Source organism: Miniopterus schreibersii (assembly GCF_964146895.1).
Source record: "Miniopterus schreibersii genome assembly, chromosome: 2".
NCBI classification, from domain to species: domain Eukaryota; kingdom Metazoa; phylum Chordata; class Mammalia; order Chiroptera; family Miniopteridae; genus Miniopterus; species Miniopterus schreibersii.
In genome coordinates, this window is record NC_138102.1 from 179899050 (window position 1) to 179918513 (window position 19464).

A 19464-nucleotide genomic window follows, 5' to 3' on the forward strand; every position below is an offset into this window, starting at 1 on the left:
CATCCCGCAGCTCCCCCGGCCCAAGTCCAGCTGAGCCCACAGCGGGGTGTCCCTTCCCGGCCTGCTGCTGCTCTGGTCCAGTTCTGGTCCCCAGGGCCCTCCCGCACGGGGGCTGCTGACTGCTCCCCGGGAAGGTAGCCTGTCCAGACCTGCCCCTCCGCCTGAATGCCCCATGAGGTTGCCCACTCGGGGCCTGGACCTCAGGGAGCACCTTCCCTGATGGCCCTGCCAGGGGGACACCTCAGGCCCAAGGAGAGGGTTGAGGGGAACCCTCTGTATGGGGTCTGGAAGGCAGACAGGTGGGAGAACACTGCTTCTATTTCCACCCCAAGGCCATTGTGGAAAAGAGCAGAAACTTCCCCTCAGGGCTGCCACTGTGTTTGCCACCAAGCTTCCAACCCCACCTCTCATTCCCACTGGGACATTCTCCCCAACTCCCAGTGTGACTGACCCCACTGTCTCCACAGGTGGATGCCCCCAGAATGGGTCAGTCAGGGCCCCCATCTGCGACTGGTTTGGGGAGGGACACAGGCCCTGGAGGTGGCTGCCGGAGTTAAGGTCCCGGCTCTCCGCTTACTTGAGATGTGGTCTCGGGCAGACATTTAACCCTCTGGGCCTAAGTTCTCTCATCTGTACAGTGAGGATAATAGCAGAGCTGCTGTGCAGATGGAATCATGGAAATGGCACAGCACAGAGTAGGTGCTCAATCGACACGAGCTAGTGCTATTCATGGGACTAAATTTGGGGCCTTCTGAGGGAGGGAGTGGAAAAGGGAAGCTCCTTGCTGTTTACTGGTGCTGCTGAATGTGCCCTGGAGCTGCTGGGGGAATCTCGCTACCGTGAGGGAATCAGCAGAAAGGAGAGCGGTGCTCAGGGATGGGAAAGGACTTGATCCTGATGAAACCACTTGAGTCCCTTGATCCAGCTGTTCCTGAAGGCCTGCCCCTGGACTATTTAGGTACATGACCAATCAAGTCTTTGTTTTTCTTCCTTTTTTGCTTAAGTCACTTAGAGCTGGGTTTTTGTCATTTGTAACAAAGAGTTTTAATGGGTATCCATCCATCTGTCCGTCCGTCCATCCATCCTTCCATCCACAAGTCCTAGTTGTGTGGGCTTAGACTCGTCACTTCCTCTCTCAGGATCTGTAAAATGGGAGTTTCATCACCTCCCTATGGGGTGGTTTCAAGGGTTCATGGGCAACCCATGTGGAGTGGCACGCTCAGTAACAGATGCAGAGGAGGGGCTCAGTAGATTTCTCTCCCATCCCATCTTTTCTTTCTATATCCTGCCCCCACCCCTCATGGTGTATCTGGAAAGCCAAGGCAGGACCCTGCCCCCAACCCCTTGTCCTGGATCCATTCAAGCAGCAGAACCCAATGGGTACAGCCTTTATTGTTTCTCCAGCATTTTCCAGAAGAATGGTGTCATCCGAGGGCCGAAGGAGGACAGGGTGGAGTAAAAAATAACATAAACAAACTGAACAGAAACGCAGGAGGGCAGCAAAGGGGCTGAGATGGGGGGCTGGGGGTAGAGAGGCGGAAGACCTGGGGCAGCCAGAGCCTCTTAGCTTTCAGCCACCAGGGTGGAGAATTCTGCAAAAGAAAACGACAAAGGTGAGTCAGAGGTGGGCAGTGCAGGAGAAACCGACCGCTGGGCCCCTGCCCGGGCTTTCTCCTGGTCCTCACATCTGCTGCAGAAGTCCTGGCGTGATGGAATGAGTGAGTGTGGGGATGAATGAATGAATGAATGAATGAATGGACGAAGCGAGGTGGGAAATGGTGAGCCTACCGTATCTTTCACTTCATGATGCCACGCAGCCCATGGATTAGTAGTAGTATGACAATTATAATAGCAATGCTGATCTTCTGAATGTTTATCACTTGCCAGTCACTATTTTAAGCACTTTATATGTGATATCTTATTTAACTCTGGCACTGATCCTATAATGTGCACTTTATTATTATTTCCACTCTACAGGTGAGGAAAACCAGGCTCAGAGCCCAGCAATTTTTACAAGGTCATACCACTAGTAGAAAGCAGCCAGGATTCAGACTCAGGGCTGTGCCCTCAACTGAGCCCTTTCTTGGCCACCTGTCTGGTTGTTCCCCACCTGCCCTCAGAGTCACCAGCAGAATCTAAGAAGACACAGACTCCCAGGCCTTGCCTTGGAATTTCTGGCTTAGGAGGCCTGAGAAAGGGATGAGTTATTTTGTTAGAAGGTGGTTCTGGTGAGCAGCCAGGTTCAAGAAACTGTGTGCTCTACATCCTCAGGGGGACAGAGCAGGAGCCTGGAGGACCCTGAGCAAGTGACATCTCCACACAGCTCAGAGGCATGAGTGCACACAGGTACTCAGAGTAAGCTGAGCTCTGCCTTACACAGCTCCTCACTGATCATCACAGTCACTCAACAAACTGGGACCTATCATCCCCATTTTACAGAAGGAAAATCTAGGGCCCAGAGAGAAGTAACTTTGCAGAGCCTCCAGGCGAAGGGAGGCACAGGGGAGCAGGATATGGTCCCTGCCCCACAGGAGCTTCTGGTCTAGTCAGGAGGAATACAACATGTGGCAGGAAATGCTCCAAGTCTCAGGCATACTGAGGGCCTTGTCACCTCAGGACCTTTGCACCTGCTGCTCCTCCCAGCTGGTACACTCTCTAGACTTTCTCACGGCCAGCTCCTGCTCACTTACCTGGTCTCGGCCCACACGTCACTCCATCGGGCCTTCTCTGACTACTCTGGCAAAAGCAGCAATGCTCTGAGCTGGCACCGCCTTTTAGTATATTCACGGCCCTTACACCCTCGAAGCACTGTTGAGTATTTCTTGTACATTCCTTGTTGTCTGCCTCCCCCACTGGAACATAGAGCTCCAGAGCCCGCTGGCTGTGCTCACTGCTCCATCCTGCCCCTGGCTCAGTGCCTGGCACTGAGGGGCCACATGTGTTTGTGAAAGGCTGAGAGAGGCACGGAGACTTCACTGCCATAGGGAGAGGCCCCTTCTATGCAGCAGCAAAACCTTCAGAGGGAAGGTGGCATTTGACAGAGTCCTGTAAGCAGATGCAGGGTCCCATAGCAAAAGCCGAGGGGAAGGGACAGCGGGTGGGGTTCAAAGGGCAGGAAATGATGGAGTGTATTTGGGAACAACCTAGTAGCTGGCCTGTCCCGCAAATCTAGCTCTGTCACCTATGGGCTGTGTGGCCTGGTCTCTCTGAGCCTCACTGGCACCATTGAACTTAGAGATAGTCAGGAGAGACTTGGTGGGACTCAGGAGGACCTTGGCTCTCACCCTGAGCCCCTGGGCCCCGTTTTCCACGTCCTCTCAGGTGTGGGGTCCTCGCTGTGGTGGTCAGAGGGGTGCTGCTCAGCAGGCAGCTCTCCCGAGACCTTTATTTGACATAAGGGGGCGCAGGGAGCCTCTTCGCCATGGGTTTCCTCCAGGAGACAGGAAAGAGCAAGAAGGAGTTTGCCACCCTCTGCCACTCTGTGGCTCTGAGATGCCATGTCCCAGCCTGCCGGAGAGTGGGGCCCCAGGTAAACCCTCACAGCCTCTAGCAAACGCAGTGTCATGGTGTGGGGACAGCGTGGGTGGGGGTGGGGAGCTAGGGTGGCGGCCCCGGCCTGGCCCTGTGTGCTGGGAAATGAACCCCCCGGGTGGGGTGTCAGCTCCCCAGTTGTCAGTGGAGAGAAGGGAGGGGCGGGAACAATTCCTTGTGGGAGACGGTGAAAAACTGGATGGCAAGTGGCTTCAAAGGGGCCGGAGGAAATCTCTGGGGCTCCCCGAGCTTTGCCCTGCCCTCCCCAGACTCCGGGTGACGCACACATGTGACTTCTTTTTCACCACTGTACCACGGTCATGTCCCATGCTGGCATGAGGGGGCGCCGGCTGGGACTCTTTGTAAGGCTAGAATTATTTCCAGATAAAAAGTGAAAAAACAAAAAGCAACCAGACCGACATGCTGTCATCATGGAAATAAGCTGGCACTGACCCCTGCCCGGGGGAGGGACCTGGGCTCCTCACCTTCGGGTCTGACCTGGGAAATGGACACCACCCTCTCCCGTCCCCAGGCTGTCCCCAAGGACAGGAACGGCAGGTGACCGGATGTGGGGGCCTGGGTATCGACTCAAGGTGGGAGAGTGTGGGGGTCCTCCAGCTGGTTCTGAGACACCCCAGGGTCACGGGCTGGGCGGTACCAGCAAGTGGCAGGGACAGAACCTGAACACCAAACACTCAAGCATCCTCCCATGGGCCAGGTGGCAAAGCAGTCGCCTTCCCAGCCACGAGCTCCCGCGACCCTGCAGGCGGTTCTTCTGAGATGTCATTTATCATTAGTCCTTTGATTGACATTGTCCATTTTTATAGAGTTTAAAAATTCTAATTTATTTAATGCCTACATGGGAAGCGTGTTGCCTATAAATTAAATTCTCATTAAATTCTCACCACTACGCCACGGAGAGATGCTTTTGTCTGCATGTTACAGATGGGGAAACTGAGGCCCAGGGTGAAGTAGCTGGACCGAGGTCACAGCAAACTTGATTCAAGCTGCGCTCTCGGGCTTCCTTCTTTACCCCAGAGGTTCCCGACCAACTTTGACCTAGTGACACGAGCCAGCTCCAGTGTCGCCACCCCCTTGACTCTGTCATATCAGCCCTTTTTTATTTACTTCCTGGTACTTAGCACTTTCTGGAATGATCTTACTTATGCACTTACTTATTTTTACCAGTTCCCCTTCTAGGATGTAAATCCCAGAGGCCTGTCTTGTTCACCAATGGAGCAGACCTGGCACACGGCAGGTGCCAATAAACAAATGCCAAGTGGAGGGAGGGAGGGAGGGAGGGAGGGAGGGAGGGGGGAGGGGGGAGGGGGGATGGAGGGAGGGAGGGAAGGAGGGATGGGGGATGGAGGGAGGGAGGGGGAGGGATGGGGGATGGAGGGAGGGAGGGGGGAGGGATGGGGGGATGGAGGGAGGGAGGGGGGAGGGATGGGGGGATGGAGGGAGGGAGGGATGGAGGGAGGGATGGGGGATGGAGGGAGGAAGGGATGGGGGATGGAGGGAAGGATGGAGGGAGGGAGGGAGGGGGGGAGGGAGGGAAGGAAGGATGGAGGGAGGGGGGAGGGAGGGATGGAGGGAGGGATGGGGGATGGAGGGAAGGATGGATGGAGGGAGGGAGGGAGGGAGGGAGGGAGGGAAGGAAGGATGGAGGGAGGGGGGAGGGAGGGATGGAGGGAGGGATGGGGGATGGAGGGAAGGGTGGAGGGAGGGATGGGGGGATGGAGGGAAGGGTGGAGGGAGGGATGGGGGGATGGAGGGAAGGATGGATGGTGGCTCATGCGTCCTCCTTAGGGGTCACCAAGCACCGACTTTCCTCATATAATTCTCTCAACAGCCCGGGAGGTAAGGGGGATGACTGCCATTTTACAGATGGGGAGCGGGAGGCCTGACCAGGTGACGTGTCCATGTCATGTGGAAAATAAGAGGCAGAGGCGGAGGCAGGACTCGGCCCGTGATGTCAGGAACCCCAGACCTGAATGTGGAAAGGCTGTCCCTGATGGGCCAGCGTCCCAGAAGCATGCATTCTCTCCCGCTCCCACCTGCCGTTTAACCTGGAAAACTGGCCCTGGCCATACACCCTGTCCTTGGGCACCGAGATGCTCTGTCCCGGGACAAAGGAGACATGGCCTGTCCACTAACACCCGCTCATGGGGGGACTGTCAGGAGGGGACTTGGTCCTTCCCGTTTCCGACCTGCGCTGGCCTCCCTGCCCCTCCCCTGATAGATGACAGGCTCTCGCTGCTCCTAGTAGAGCCGGTGCGTCACCTTCACACTGGGTGGCATTCGGTGCAGAGGGAAGGGGGCCAGGGACCACCGGCCAAGGGACTGTGGGGGGGGGGGAGCAGGCACTTTGGAGTCTGACTGGGAGGTGTTTTGGACCACTGGGGTTTTTAGGAGCCTCTGGAAACAGACCCCTCTGCCCACCCTGGGATCTGCTCTGAAGCAGCCAGCATAGCTCTATGGCCCCGTCCTTGGCTTCTGCAGAGAGCACAGGATCCTAATTTTATCCCCCCAAACCTGGAAGGGGGCGCTTTTTAGACAAATCGAGGGCAGGGGTCACCTCTTGGGCTCGGTGTGCATCTCCCTCAGGGCAGAGCTCTTAGGAACAAGCCGTTTATGAACAGCACTCCTATCAGAAAGGGTCTCCTCTGGAATGTGCATCCCTCCTTAGAGAAAACAAATGAACAAACATACAAGACCCTAAACGTCTCCATCCCCTGGTTCGGCAGTAGGGTGGCGGGCTGGGGAATGGGACATCGGAGGAGGGGATTCCAGCCTTGGCTCTGCCATCACTCATGCCCCCGGACAAGACCCTCACCCTTCCAGGTCTTGGTTTTCTGATCCGTGCAGTGTTGGGTCCAGAGGATGCCTTTCTCACTCTCCCACAGTGTTTGGAGCAACTAGGAGTCAACTCCGAGTCCACATGTCTTGTTTCTGTGACCTTGGACCAAACACTTCACCTCGCTGCGCCTCAGCTTCCCCATCTGTAGAACGGTGCTCCTTGGGTGGGTCTGAGGGACCAGCAGGCCTGATCCACAGCCAGCACCCAGCGTTTGGTAGCACTTGTTATCAAGATGCTTCTAGAGTTCCAGCTCCCTCAAAACCAAGCCTATGAATGCCTGGCTGCTGCCTGGCATGGACTCTGCCAATGGCCATAACCTTTGTTTCCTGGCCTCGGTGCTGTCCCCGCCATTTCTTGTCCCTGCCTGGCACCTGTGTACAATCTTCCGGCAGCCCTGGAGCTGAGTCTGAATCTTGGTCTATCACTTCCTGGCTAGGTGGCCTTTGGTCGCTGCTTTCCTCTCCGAGCCTCAGTTTTCTTATCTGTAAAGCCTACCTGCATGGCTATTGGGAAGCCCAGCTAAGCGAACACAGAAAGGGCCTGGCCCACAGCATGTGCTCTGTATGTGTTAGTCCCTCCTCCCGTGGGTCCCCTCAGCACAACTGACGCAGGCTGGAGCTCAGAAATAACAACAGTAATAACCACGCGAATCCTGAAACTGGACAAGGAAGATGTAAACTGATAGAGGGCGTGGGAAGCCTAAAGAGCAAGCAGCTGGCCTGGTGGCCGTTCCTGCCACTATCTATCCTACCAGAGTTAGGGTCCCCCCTCCGGCGTGCCTATGTGGAAACTCAGTCTCTGACCCTCAGTTTCCACATCTGTAAAATGGGGATCTGGCAGTATCTCTTACGGCTATGGTGAGGGCTACCTGGGAGAATGGATGAGAAGTGCCTTGGACAATGCCTGGCACAAAGAGAGCACAATGAAATCAAGATTGTTGAGGGAGAGCATTTCCTCCCGTCAGGATATAAGCGCAGCCCTTCCCTTGCAGGGGGAGCCTCAGGCGAGGCCCCTGGGGCCCCGCTCGCTGGTTTTCCATCAGCCGATCACAGGAGATGGGCGGTGGGGAGGGGGGTGTGGCGCAGCAGACACAGGGGCAGAGGATGAGAGGACGCAGTTCTTTCCCAGGGGAAACTGAAATGAGCCTAATTAGGTCTGTCAAGTCCCGAGTGCTGTGGGGATTGGACAAATTTAGAAGCCATTGACAGGTGAGACCAGCACCCGCTGATAGCCCACAGCCCGGAGTGAAACTGAGATGGACATTGAGTCAGCGCCTGGAAGGCTCTTTCCTTCCCTCTGTTGTGATGACCAGGACGGAGGCACCGACCTTCTGGTTTATCACCTCGCCTCTAAATAGCTCCCGGGCTGGGTTTCTTATAAATTGCTATTGCAAACAGGGATCACTTTCTGAACCCAGGAGACAGGGGAAGCAGAGCCATCCGGGGTCACACCAGATGGCCTACAAGGAGCCTTCGTCAACAATTCTGGGGTCCCAGGCTGTGCCAGTCACTGCCCTGTGTATCATCCCATGTCATCCTCCCCACTCTCTTATCCCCATTTTACTTACAGGGAAACTGAGGCTGAGAGCCACTTAGCCAGGAAGATTCTAAGTTAGGCTGGCTCAGGCCAGGGTGCGTCTCCTCAGACTGTTGCTGACCGGCCCTGGGTCTGCCTGAAGCTGTGACCCCGATGTGGAGAGGGGTCCCTGGCGAGGGCCGGTCCTCTCCCTCCTCGCGAGTGCTCCTGTTTGCAGGGGGGCTACGTAAGGGGCGCCGCGCTCTCCCTCTGCGAAATTATCTGCTGCAGCGGGAGGCCGGGCCTGGGGAGGTCGAGCGGGAATCAAAGCCAGCGTCTTGCTAAGCACAGGAGCCATCTATACCCTGGGCGCCCCAGCTCGGCCTGGGGACGAGGGGCAGTCAGGAGACCTGGTTCCATCCAACCAAGGGTTCGCCCAGTGGCTTTGGCACTTCATATCTGCTGGCCTCAGTTTCCACATGTCTCAGGGCGGATTGTAGACCTTATCGGGCTGGCTGGGGACGCAATGAGATGGGACAGAACACTGTGCACGGCGGGGCTCTGCCACCAGGGCTGCAGGTGGCCTGACGCTCATGAAACCCAATCCCAGGGGGGCCGAGGGCTGGAATTACAGGGCGGGGAGGGGGCTCCTTCCATCTCTCCGTCTCACTTCCCTCTTGTCAGACTGGATTTCCTTTCCTTTGAGGACTGGTGTGCCACTGCTCCCACGGGTCTCGAGGTGGCTTACAAGAGAAAGCACCCACATAAAATAAAAGGAACCATTTCCAGGCCCCTCACTGAGTTCACGCTACAGCCCCCTGAGGGGGGTTGTGTATCCCCACTTTGGGTTGTAGCTTCTGCCTGACTTAGGTGCTCCAGCCCCAGGCTTCCTCCCTCACTCCACCTCCCATGTTCAATAGGCTCCTTAAGGGTAAAAGAACAGATTTTGCCAGAAGGAAGCAGAAAAGACGGAGGCCTTGAGGCCGGTGGATGGAGCAGACTCTGATGGTTAGGCCATAATTATGACCACATTTTTTAGCAACGGAAGCAAAACACAAACCAGTCTCTTGCGTTAAAACGGGCCTGAAATATAGGAAAGGGGATCGGGTTTCAGGGGAACGGAGGATGTGTGTGTGTGTGTGTGTGTGTGTGTGTGTGTGTACGGGGCCTGCACACCTTGTCTACAGGATGAGGGGAGGGGGAGTGAGGTATCTGGAGTCAGAGTGTCAAGGTTTGAATAGCTCGGGCCTCAATGCTGAGTGGCCATGTGATCCTCGGCAAGTCCCCCCACTTCCCTGAGCCTTGGTTTCCTTGTCTGTGCAGCTATTGTGCGGACTGACCCAGCTAAAAGGGGAGGCCCGTGTGCAGTCCCCAGTGCATGGGAAGTGCCACACAGACGGTAACCGCTGTCCCTGTCTGCCTGCAAGCTCCATGTGCAGGCACCCGGTGTGGAGAGCCCGGGTTGGGGACGCATGGCAGTGTGACAGGCAGAGTGGCAGAGGGTCCTGGCTGGGCCTGCGAGCCCCAATCCTGGCTCTGTTACTGAGTGGCCCTGGGCATGTTACCCTCAGCGCCTTAGTTTCCTCGTTTGTAAACCGGGAAGAGCAATGGCACTTACTTTCCAGGATTATTGAAAGGTAGTGTGGCCCCCGGATTATCAGCACCACCCAGGGCCTTGGTGGAAATGCACTCTTGTGGGCCCCACCCATACCTAAAGAATCAGAAACTCCTGTGCTGAGGAACGCTCCAGGTGATTCCAACTTGGGACCCACCATTGCTCAGGACAAGCACTTGAGAAGGAAGCTGCCACTTGGTGTCGTCTGCTATTTGAGCCCAGAATTTGCCACTGAAGTTGGGTTTGGGGGCAACTTCCACCTCTGTTCAGCTTCTGCTTTTCTGCCTCAAAACCTGCCTTTACCAGCGCTGCACTTGGGTGGCCTCAAGAATCGATCGACCACATCAATAAATATCTGAGATTCCTGGAACTAGTTGCCCAGAGACAGGAATGCAAAGGGTTATTATTAGAACTTTGTCTTTCTGTTCCCTCCCTCAATCTGGGACCCTAAAGGACACAGTAAATATCACCCATCTCCAGAAGGGCAGATGGCGCTGGAGATGGGGGCAGTGCCTGCGTCTCGAACCCCCAGCGCCAGCTACACTAAGCCCCCCACCCCCACGGGCCTCCAGCTTTAGCCTGCAGACCGCCCCCAACGCACCGCACTCCCTCAGCATCGCGTCCCAGAGCTGGACACATGTTCGTCCGCTCAATCGCTCAGTCATTCATTCGACAAACTTCTCTTGTTCCCCTACTATGTGCCAGGCCCTTTTCTAGGTGCTGGGTTCAGAACTGAACAAAACAAAGTTCCCGCTTTCATGGGGCTGACATGCGAGTGAGGGAGACAGAAGCAAGCACTGAATTAGTGGCTAAGTCACCTTATGGTAGAAGCTCATTAGGCTCCGAGTGGACGAAGCAGGCAGCACAGGCATGTGCTTGGGACCTAGACAGACCCGAACTCAGATCCTGACCTTGTCATTTCCTAGGCGTGGAAGTTTAGGCAAACTCAGCCTCTGTGAGCCTCAGTGTCTTCATCTATAAATGGGGTAGTAATAGCATCCACCTCAAAGACAGCTGGGAAGACTCAATGAGTAAGATGCTAAGCACTGTGCCCGGAGCACAGTGAGTGCTCCATGAAGCTAAACGTTGTTGTTACCATTGTTCAAGTGGCACAGCCGAGCCCAAGAGCCGAGCTGGGCCTCTTCTAGAGGTTTGTTCACTGGGACACCCACGGAGTCCCCAGAGCTGTAAGGGATCCCAGTGATTGGCCGGTGATTTGACTCCTGATTTTAGTAAAGAGGCACGTGAAGGTCAGAGGGATTCTGTGACTCGACCCAGGTCCCACCAGGAGTTGAAAGCATCCAGCAGGTGGAAGGGCTCAGACCCTTCAGCCCTTAGAGGGAGCGCGCAGCCAAGCAGGGTGCCTGAAATAGAACCGCCTGGGCCCACAGTGGCTCTGCCTCCCGCCTCGCTGCCTGCTGGGCATCACCGCACCCATCCCTCTCATCACTCTCCGAAAAAAGCACTGTTTGGGGGTGTCAGTGGGGAGGGGGAGGCAGACACATCTTTTCACCACAAAAGGGGGGCCCCACTGCCCCAGGGTGATCTGCTCTCACTGCTCATTTCATCTCTTGCCCCCCACCCTGCTGTGTTCCGCCCTGACCTCCAGACCTTCACCACGTTGGCCTGAGCCTGCACTGTGCTTGCAGTCAGCCCTGGGTTTGAATCCACTGTCACCTTGGGCACTGGAGCTGCTTTCTGTATCTACACTTGTCCTCTGTCATCTCAAGGTCAAATGAGGTGACATTTGTGCAGACCCCAGCATGGGGCTCGGTGCACATTATATACCCTGGTAACACTTCTCTGGGCAAATCCCACCCTGGACATATCAGTCATCTTGCCTCTTTCTGAGCAGACCCCAGACTCCCCTCCCTTAGTGCCTTTGCCGGCGCCAACACCTTGCCTGGACCTCCCTCTCCTGCCCTCCCAGCCTGCGGCATCCCTGCCCACAGCCCCCAGACCTGCCCAAGTCTCTCCCTCTCCACAGAGCTGTCTGCACCTCCCAGCCCCTGCCAGCTGTTACCGTTCGTTTGTGTGTATACACAGAGCTGTAAGCAACGTGCAAATACAACAGAAGCAGTATCTCAGTGCCGTTTGTTGAGCACTTACTATGTGCTGGGCACTGCACTCAGCACTCCATACACCATGTCATGGACGCCTCACAATCCCAGCGAGGTATGTATTCTCGTGCCCCATTTATAGATGAAGAAACTGGGGCTCAGGGCTGCTGAGCCACTGCTCAGGGGCACCCTGCCAGGAGATGGGGCCTCTGGGAGTTGGGCCTAATTCAACTTTACCTCCCCCACTGTCCGGCACAGGGTTGCTACCCAGGCACCATTTGTTGGAAGAGTTTGGTAAGCTTTTTAAGATCGCAGGGAGGGAGGGAGGGAATCAAGGAAGCAGGCCAGGATCTGGCCTGGTTTTTCTTCATCATTTAGGTTGTTGGTGAGCAGCCAGCCATGAAGACCTGCCTAGGGCCTCTGAGCTGTGGCACATGGGCTGCAAATAAAAATTAAAGTGGAAGGCAGGTCTGGAGGCCTGGGGTGGGTCAGGGCAGGCTCCGGGGGAGCTATCTGATAAGTGGTGTGGTGGATGGGGGTGCGGGAGGGAGATGGGCCACTTACTGGAGTCACCGGGACCAGCCACCAATTTCTCTCCAGCAGTTTCCATTCCAGCTTCTTTAAACCCCCTCCCTCCTTCCCAGCCACAGAAAGGGCAGCTGTCATCACCAGGCTAGGCAATCGCCGCAGCTGACCTTGCTGGAGGTTCTCTATTCTTGCTTCTGACATAAAACTTTAATAAACTACACCCACGTTCAGAAGCAATTTCTGTCTATAGCCACTTAATTTTCACACCGAGCCCGAGCGGGTCGTAGGATAAAACTGTGCGCCCTATTTGTCTGGCAAATGGAACCTAAGTGTGGCCAAGGTCACGGCTGGTGAAGGGCAGAGAGGAAGCAGAGCGTGGGGCCTGGATGTCACGCTCGGGCAACAGATGCTTAAGTGCCTGCTCTGGGTCAGGTGCGGGCTAGATACTGAGGGTAAAACGGTGGATACAGTTAACAAGCGCGTTACGGCGCTTTCTCTGTGCCCGGCCCTATCCCAGACACTTGACACACTGACACATCTAATCCTCAGGACAAGCCTATGAGACCAGAACTATCATCACCCTCAGTGCAGAGATGGGAACACCGAGGCCCCGAGTCACACAGCTGGAAAGCGGCAGAGCTGGGATCTGACCCCAGACAGCCTGGACCTAGAGGCCTCCTCGAGGTTTTCACTTAGCCCGGCGGAAAAGACAGTCGCAGGAGCAGGTGTCGCATAGCGCGCTAAAGGCCTGGTTCGAAATCCCTGCCCCACCGCTTATGTCCTGGCCCCTTGAACAGGCTGAGGCACCTCGAGCTCAGTTTGCCCCCCTGCAAAACTGAGATGACGCCCAAGGACGCCGTGATGCTGAGGAAGAGCAGGGCGCAGGGAGCGCTGGGGAGTGGGCTCCATCTGAATGGAGGGTGCGAGGTGCTGGACCACCAGCCCCTCACCTGCTCCGAGCGCCAAGCTTGGAAAGCGGGCTATCCCGTCCCCTAATTCCCAGCCAGCCCCTGGCGGGCTGTTTTTCCTGGCTCGCCTACAATGCTGGAATGGTCTGTTGGGGTGAAGCCAAGACGGGCTTGAGACCTGATGTTACAGGATACCCCGACAAAATGTTGAGGAGGGCAGGCGATAAGGAATTTCCATCCCTGGACTCTGAGAACGTGAGAGCCGGCAGGGTCCTTGGGGATCAGCTGGCCTCGTCTCCTCGGGTTACAGATCGGAGACTGAGGCCCAGAGAGGGAGAGCGAATCCCGAAGGTCACGCAGCCAGTGTGGACAGAACCGGGTCAAAACCCAGGGGAAAGTGCCTGCAAAGTTCGGGGAAATTTCCCAAATTCTCCTGGATTCCTTCCCTACCTTGTGGGGAATCTGCCCCTTCGGCATTGTTCAAATTTAGAAAAAATACCCAGTGTTACTTTGCCTGGCTGTGCATGACAGAACCCTCAGGCCGCACAGATTGCCTTTTTCCTTCGCTCTTGGGAGCTGCGCGACCTCTCTTCTCCCTTTCATGTGACAGACATAGCTCTAGGCTTTTAGCATCCAGACATCCCAAGATCCCGATGTGCTCGGGCCCCAGGACGTGGCCACTCACCATCGACCCCAATCTTGCCGTCCCCATCCTTGTCGCCAGCGGCCAGCAGTGTCTTGGTTTCTGTAGCAGACAGGTCCCTGGCATCTGCAGAGAAGCCCTTCAGGATGGATCTGGGAAGAAAAGCCAGGGAGGGAGTCAGGTCAAGGTCACCTTGCGGGAACTCTGTAGGGATGGTGGGCTGGCATCTGCTCAGGGGAAGTGGGCAGCTGGGCCAGGCGGCTGCGCTGGGCAGGGCGGCCCGGCTATGGCGGTCCTTCCCGGCGGGTGCGGGAAGGGCAGGCTGTCCTCAGTGGTGGCTGACCTCACTTCAGGCAGGGCACCTGCACTTGTTTATTTATTCAGCCAACACAACTAACACAAAAGTATCCTCTCTGTGCCGGGGCCATGCTGGAAACGGGGCACAGAGATGATCCCAGGAAACCGCCTGAAAAGACGCGGAGGGGTTCCCGTGCTCTGAGAGAGCGCACAGTGTGGTGGATGCGGTGAGGTGACGGATGCGGTGATGGGAAGCGGAGGGGGTGTCGGAGGAGGCATCCATCACACCTGGATGAGGGGACGAGTCTGGAAGACAGGTAGCAGTCAGCCTGCGTGCGTGCGTGTGTGTGTGTGCGTGTGTGTGTCTGCACGCGCGCACTGGGCATGGGTGGACAGACAGAGGGCATCCTTGCGAGATGGTTGGGGGCAAGACTGGATGGATGGGGACACCCTCAGTTGAAAGGCTCCTCTCTACCCCACCACCCTTCTCTTCCTGACAAAATTCAAGGTGGCCTTGGCCAGAAGGTGACATAGGACACAGCTGGGTCGGCAGACAGGGGCCAGGTGGCCAAGAGGGTTATGGTGAAAGGTTCCTTGGCTGGTGCCACTTTGCATTTTCCTTGTCATGACCTTCTCCTTCTTTGCTTTGCTCCCTGGACTCCTGACCCCCAAAGCTGGTTCTGCAACCCCAACTTACTCAGAAGCTGCTCCAGCCGCCTGGGACAGAGCGTGGGGGTGACAGGATGGCGGAAAGCGCCTCTTAGACAGACAAAAATCAATGGAACACTCAGGCTGCTGCTGTCTGTCTTGCCCGCGGTGTTAGGCAGGGAAAATGGCCTCTTGAATTGTGTTAAATTATTAAGTAGCATCATTGCATTAGCAATATTAAGTAGCTATAATTTAACCTCGTTAGGCGACGCTTTTTTGCCTCCCTGGGGCAACGGTGGTCAGGCAGGTGCAGACCTGGCGGGAACTGGGAGGCGAGAGTCCCAACCCCCTCCCTCTCCCGAGCCTCAGGCCGCAGCCCTGCCGGCCTCAGTTTACCCCAGCTCGTCCTCCTCGATGAAGCCACTCTTGTCCTTGTCCAGGATGTGGAAGACCTTCCTCACGTCATCCGCGCTCTTCTTCTTGAGCCCCACCATCTGGAAGAACTTTTTGTGGTCGAAGGAGTCGGCAGCTGCGGGGGTGGAGGGAAGCGGTTGAAATGCAGCCGGACAAGGGGCAGCAGGGAAGGGGGAGGGCAGGTCACAGAATTTGTCCACGGACTCCCCTGTGCCAGCCCTGGGGGACCAGGGGATATGCTTCCATGGGACTCCCCTGTGCCAGCCCTGGGGGACCAGGGGGTACACCTCCATGGGAGGGCTGAGGGGTGCCAGGCCAGAGAGGGTCTTTGCCCAAGGTCACATAGCTAGAGGTGGAAGAGGGGAGTTGAGCCCAGATCTCCCGGCTCCCCAGCCTGCCCCAGGCTCTGGGCCCTCAGCTGGGGAGGGGAGGCCTCTGAGGGCAGAGGGGTGGCCTGGCCGGGAAGCCTTGTGGGTGGTGCTGAGCGGAGCGGGAGGGGGAAATGGAGCACATGTGAACCGGTGTGTGCATTTTGGGGATGGGGAGTGGGCAAAGGGTGGGGGAAGAGGGAACCTTTTCCTTGGCCACAGATCGTGGTGCCAGAAAATCAACACAGAGGACAAATTTCTCTCAAGGTTACAAGGTGGGAGGAGGAAGGGGAGGGCCCAGAAAGCCTGGCTTTGCTGCAGAAATTGATTCTGGTGGGAACTGGGGGTGTTAGAAGGCCCCCCAGGAATTCCCAGTTCAGTTTCTTGTGAGAGGGAGCCAGGTGGGTGGAGGAGAAGTGGGTGGGTTATCCCAGCACCCTGGGAGGGTGGCTTTCCCCAGCTTCTCCATGCCCAGGGGAGGAGGCACCCAGCAGCAAGGAAATGGGGTCCCCTTCCCAATTTTCTATGTCCAGAGCTTCTTTTTAAGGACACCCGGGAGAGGGCACAGTGGTAGATGGAGTAACTTATGTAGGGGGGGCAGGGGGTCCCCTTGAAAGTCATGTTCTCCCCCCTTCACCCAGCGCTGACACTAGGGTGGGGGACCAAGACCCAGGTCTAACCCCACTGGTGCCTGCTAGGTGACCTTGGGCGAGTTTCTGACTCTCTCCCAGTCTCAGTTTCTCCCATCTGGGTGATGGGAGGGAGGAAGGGAGGCGGCTAAAAGCACTCAGGTCCCGGGCTGCTCAGAAAGGAGAGGCTGCTGCTCCCCTCCCTGGGCAGCGAGGGCTGGAAGTTGCAGCCCAGGGACACCCAGGGGTTGGGCAGAGCAGAGCGGAGCACCAGCTTTGGGAAGGTCACCACCCTCTCCGGTCTTTGGAAAGAGGCTCCGAGCCAGGGGCTGGGGGTTGGGACAGTGGTGGGGCCAGCCCTGCCCCGCTGGGCATGAAGAGCCCTGCACACAGTGGGGGTCTCGGTCAGGGTGGCAGAGAAGGCGTGCATGCCCGCAGCCCCTCCACGTGCTAAAGGGGAGGTCCCGAGCGCCCGCCAGGACCCTGGTCCCTTCCTTGGTCCCGGACCCCAGCCCTCCCAGCCTTTGGCACCCACAAGTTTTCGTTTGCTCGGGCAGGGTGCACGGCCTCCCCACCCAATCCAAGTCCCGCCCGGACAAGTTTGGAAACCGAGGACCCCCACTCTCCGCCCCTGAGGGGTGCGGGGGCCGGGGTGGCGGATGGGGGCAGGGGGCTGGGGAGGGGAGGGGGGAGCGCGCTGCTCACCGGCAAAGGCCCCCAGTGCCTTCTTGATGTCCTCAACGCTGAGCAAGTCTGTCATCGACATCCTGCAACTGTTTGAGCGGGCAGAGCAAGTGCGAAAAGATTAAAAAGTGCTTTTCTCATCATTTCTGCTCATATGACCGGCGCTGCAGTGCTGTGCGCCCGGCGCACGCGGGCGGCCTGGCGCGGGGCCAGGGGGCGCGGGGCGGGCGCGCGGCCAGAGCTGCTCTGTCCCGCCAGGCGTCCCGCCCGGTCCCCGCCACGCCCCAGCCAGGGGTCCTCCCCACCCCAGGGGCTGCGCCCGGGGCACCGGGGAAGGGGGGGCTCTGGACTTCATGGGTCGCCCGCGTCACCAGCCGGCCGCCAAGGGCACGCAGGAGGCTCCAGCCTGGTGCAGCGCAGGGTGTCGGGTCAGGGCACCTCGGGATGTCCCGCCGCTTCGGGGAGGATGGGGACAGGCGGGGGCCAGACCTACACCCTCCTGGGGCCCGTGGCCCTGCTCCCACTCTCTGCTCCTACCTCACTCGGCCTCCGCTCTTGTCTGTCCTGGATGCAAATTTTATGCTGCAAAATCTGAGTGCTGAGGTCTGGAAACCTGACCCACGGGACGCTGGGAGGGGGTGGCACAGGTAGGCGGGGCACTCCTTGGGCTCTGCGGGTGCCCCATCCCACATCTGGTCAGGGATGCGCTACTGAAGCCTCTTTTTTTTTTTTTCTAGTCTCACTTTTCAAAGAGCCCTTCTCAGATCTCCATAACTACTTGCTTTCCTGGGCTCCTGAGCCAGGAGTATAGCGCGTAGAGTGCGGTCCAGACTCCTCCTGCCCCCGCACAACTCGGAGGAGGGCAGGACAGGAGAGGCTCCTTGGAATGTCTTCGACCCTCCCCCTCTTGGAGACCAAAAGCCCAGGTTTGGGGAGAGGATGGCACCTGCAGACCACACTTTCCAGACATGAAAACTAAGCGGGTCTGATGCCCTGAATGTCATCCGTCATCCGGGGAAATGTGACACTTCCTAATCTGTAAGCAGCAGAAACCAGTTGCATTCTTTCCCACGGCCTCCCAAGGATCCTGGCGGCAACCAGCTGCCTCTAGAGCGCGTGGAGCACTGAACAGGGAGCTGGATGCCTGGGTTCTAGATCTGGCGCTGCACTAAGTCCCTGTGTGACCTTGGGCTGTGGCTATTCCCATCTCTGGGCTTCTTTCTCCCTCTGTTGTGTTGATGGTGTTGGTGGTCCCTTGTGGAGGGATCTTGAAACTCCAACTTAAGGTATGTGGGCAGGTGGGCAGGGACTGACTGGTGGCCCTTGGTGGGGTGGGGAGTGGGGAGAACCACCCAGCTGCCCAGTAGCTCAGGTTCCCTGGCCCTCCCTGTCAACAATGTCTCTCTCAGCCCTGGACGGCTGCCCTTCTTGGAAACCTTAGGATGCTGCTGGCTCTGGCTGCCCCCCTCCTTGAGTCAGCTCCTTCAGGTAACAGCCTGCCACCTGGCATCCAAGGCACCCAGCCTGCGGCTCCTGTCCCGATCTCTCTTGGTGGACCCCTCAGCTGCCCCGGCGGCCACCGCCCCAGCTGGGCTGTTAACTTGGACATGCTGGGCTTGTGTGCTCTCCTGTCACCCCCAGCCCAGTTCACTCCAGAAGCCTCAGCTGGAGAAACTGTTTTCCCCCTTATGCTATAATGGTAGGGAAACTGAGGCCACAGAGAGTCAGCGAATGGCCTGAGGACACACAGAGAGGCAGTGGCAGAGAGAGGCCCGCTCCCAGGGCTGCTGACTTGGAGTTCAGCGGCGCCTCCCTGGGGCTCCCCCGCAGTGCTCAGGACGGGGCCCTGTGAAGTCCTACACGCTGAGTCCCGGAACACTGACCCCAGTGGCAACGGCTCAGCAGAGGCCCAGCCTTCCCCTTCCTCCATCTCTCCTGCTGCAAAGCCTCCATCAACTTGACACCCTCTCTGGGCCGAAGTCCACCCACCACAGCATCAGGCGATATCATTCCAGCCCATCACCCTTCCATACCCCTTCCTCCCGCCTCCTCTGCCCACTGATGGCATCACCCGAGTCCACAGATGTCTGGCTCCACCCCTCTCGTTTTACAAGTGGAAAACCTGAGGCCCAGCCAGGCGGAGGGATCTGCCCCAGGCCACACCAGGGGTCAGGCTGGAGATCCCAGGAATTCGTGTTCTCAGGCCTGGACTACACAACTGCCTCCGGTTCAGCAGCCCTCACCCCAGCCCCGTGTCACTGGGGGAAGGGGGGAAATGGCTGTCCCATCCAGCTGGCCTCCTCCCCACTGAATCCCCCCCCCTCCTCCAACCTCAGTAGCTGCCACTCACCTGGGTTGGGGGCAGAGAGCTGGAACCAGTGGTGAAAGGCTGGGCTGGTGGGAGGTGCTGTGGGGAAGTGAGCCTGCTGGTGGGATAGCCACCTATATAGGCTTCTGCTCTGGCTATTTTGGGAGGTGCTGCTCCCCCGCCCTCGGCCCCCTCCCCTTCCGGTGTCAGGTCCTCCTCAACTGTGGTGCTGGGTGTCTGTATCACATTCAGCCTCCCTGGGCCCATCAGGCAAGGCCTATTAATAACCTTGGCCCCTGCCTCCCTTCAGCACCCAAAATTGAGGTTCAGGCCAGGCTCTCCTCTTCCATGAAGCCCTCCATGACCACTTTAGATGGCAGCAGTGATTCTGTCCTCCAGAATCCTGCAAGGAAAGGAAAAGAGAGGGGTGGAGCGGGAATCGTCTTCCGTGCACGG

General features: G+C 57.6%; 1 protein-coding gene across 2 annotated transcripts; it reads right to left on the bottom strand.

The window, feature by feature from the left end:
• Window positions 1-1024: 1024 nt before the first annotated feature.
• PVALB (parvalbumin) lies at window positions 1025-19165 on the bottom strand. 2 transcript variants are annotated; one of them, XM_081128477.1, is made up of 5 exons: window positions 17238-17364; window positions 16722-16789; window positions 15002-15134; window positions 13703-13812; window positions 1025-1592 (listed from the first exon to the last, which is right to left on the bottom strand). In XM_081128477.1, exons 2-5 carry the CDS (start codon window positions 16780-16782, stop codon window positions 1564-1566), a joined length of 333 nt encoding a protein of 110 aa, XP_080984603.1. In that variant the 5' UTR covers window positions 16783-16789; window positions 17238-17364; the 3' UTR covers window positions 1025-1563. The 2 variants fall into 2 exon arrangements, with proteins under 2 accessions (XP_080984603.1, XP_080984602.1); XM_081128476.1 differs by lacking the exon at window positions 17238-17364 and adding an exon at window positions 19051-19165 and having other exon boundaries at window positions 1027-1592.
• Between the last annotated feature and the right edge of the window lie 299 nt (window positions 19166-19464).

What these genes read in the sequence shown, in the direction of transcription:
- PVALB (XM_081128477.1), bottom strand. Translation starts at nt 16,782, where the DNA reads ATGTCGATGACAGACTTGCTCAGCGTTGAGGACATCAAGAAGGCACTG. An exon ending in GGCACTGGGGGCCTTTGCCG is followed by an intron (nt 15,135 to 16,721) that starts GTGAGCAGCGCG and finishes CCACCCCCGCAG; the next exon opens with CTGCCGACTCCTTCGACCAC. An exon ending in ATCGAGGAGGACGAGCTGGG is followed by an intron (nt 13,813 to 15,001) that starts GTAAACTGAGGC and finishes TTTTCTTCCCAG; the next exon opens with ATCCATCCTGAAGGGCTTCT.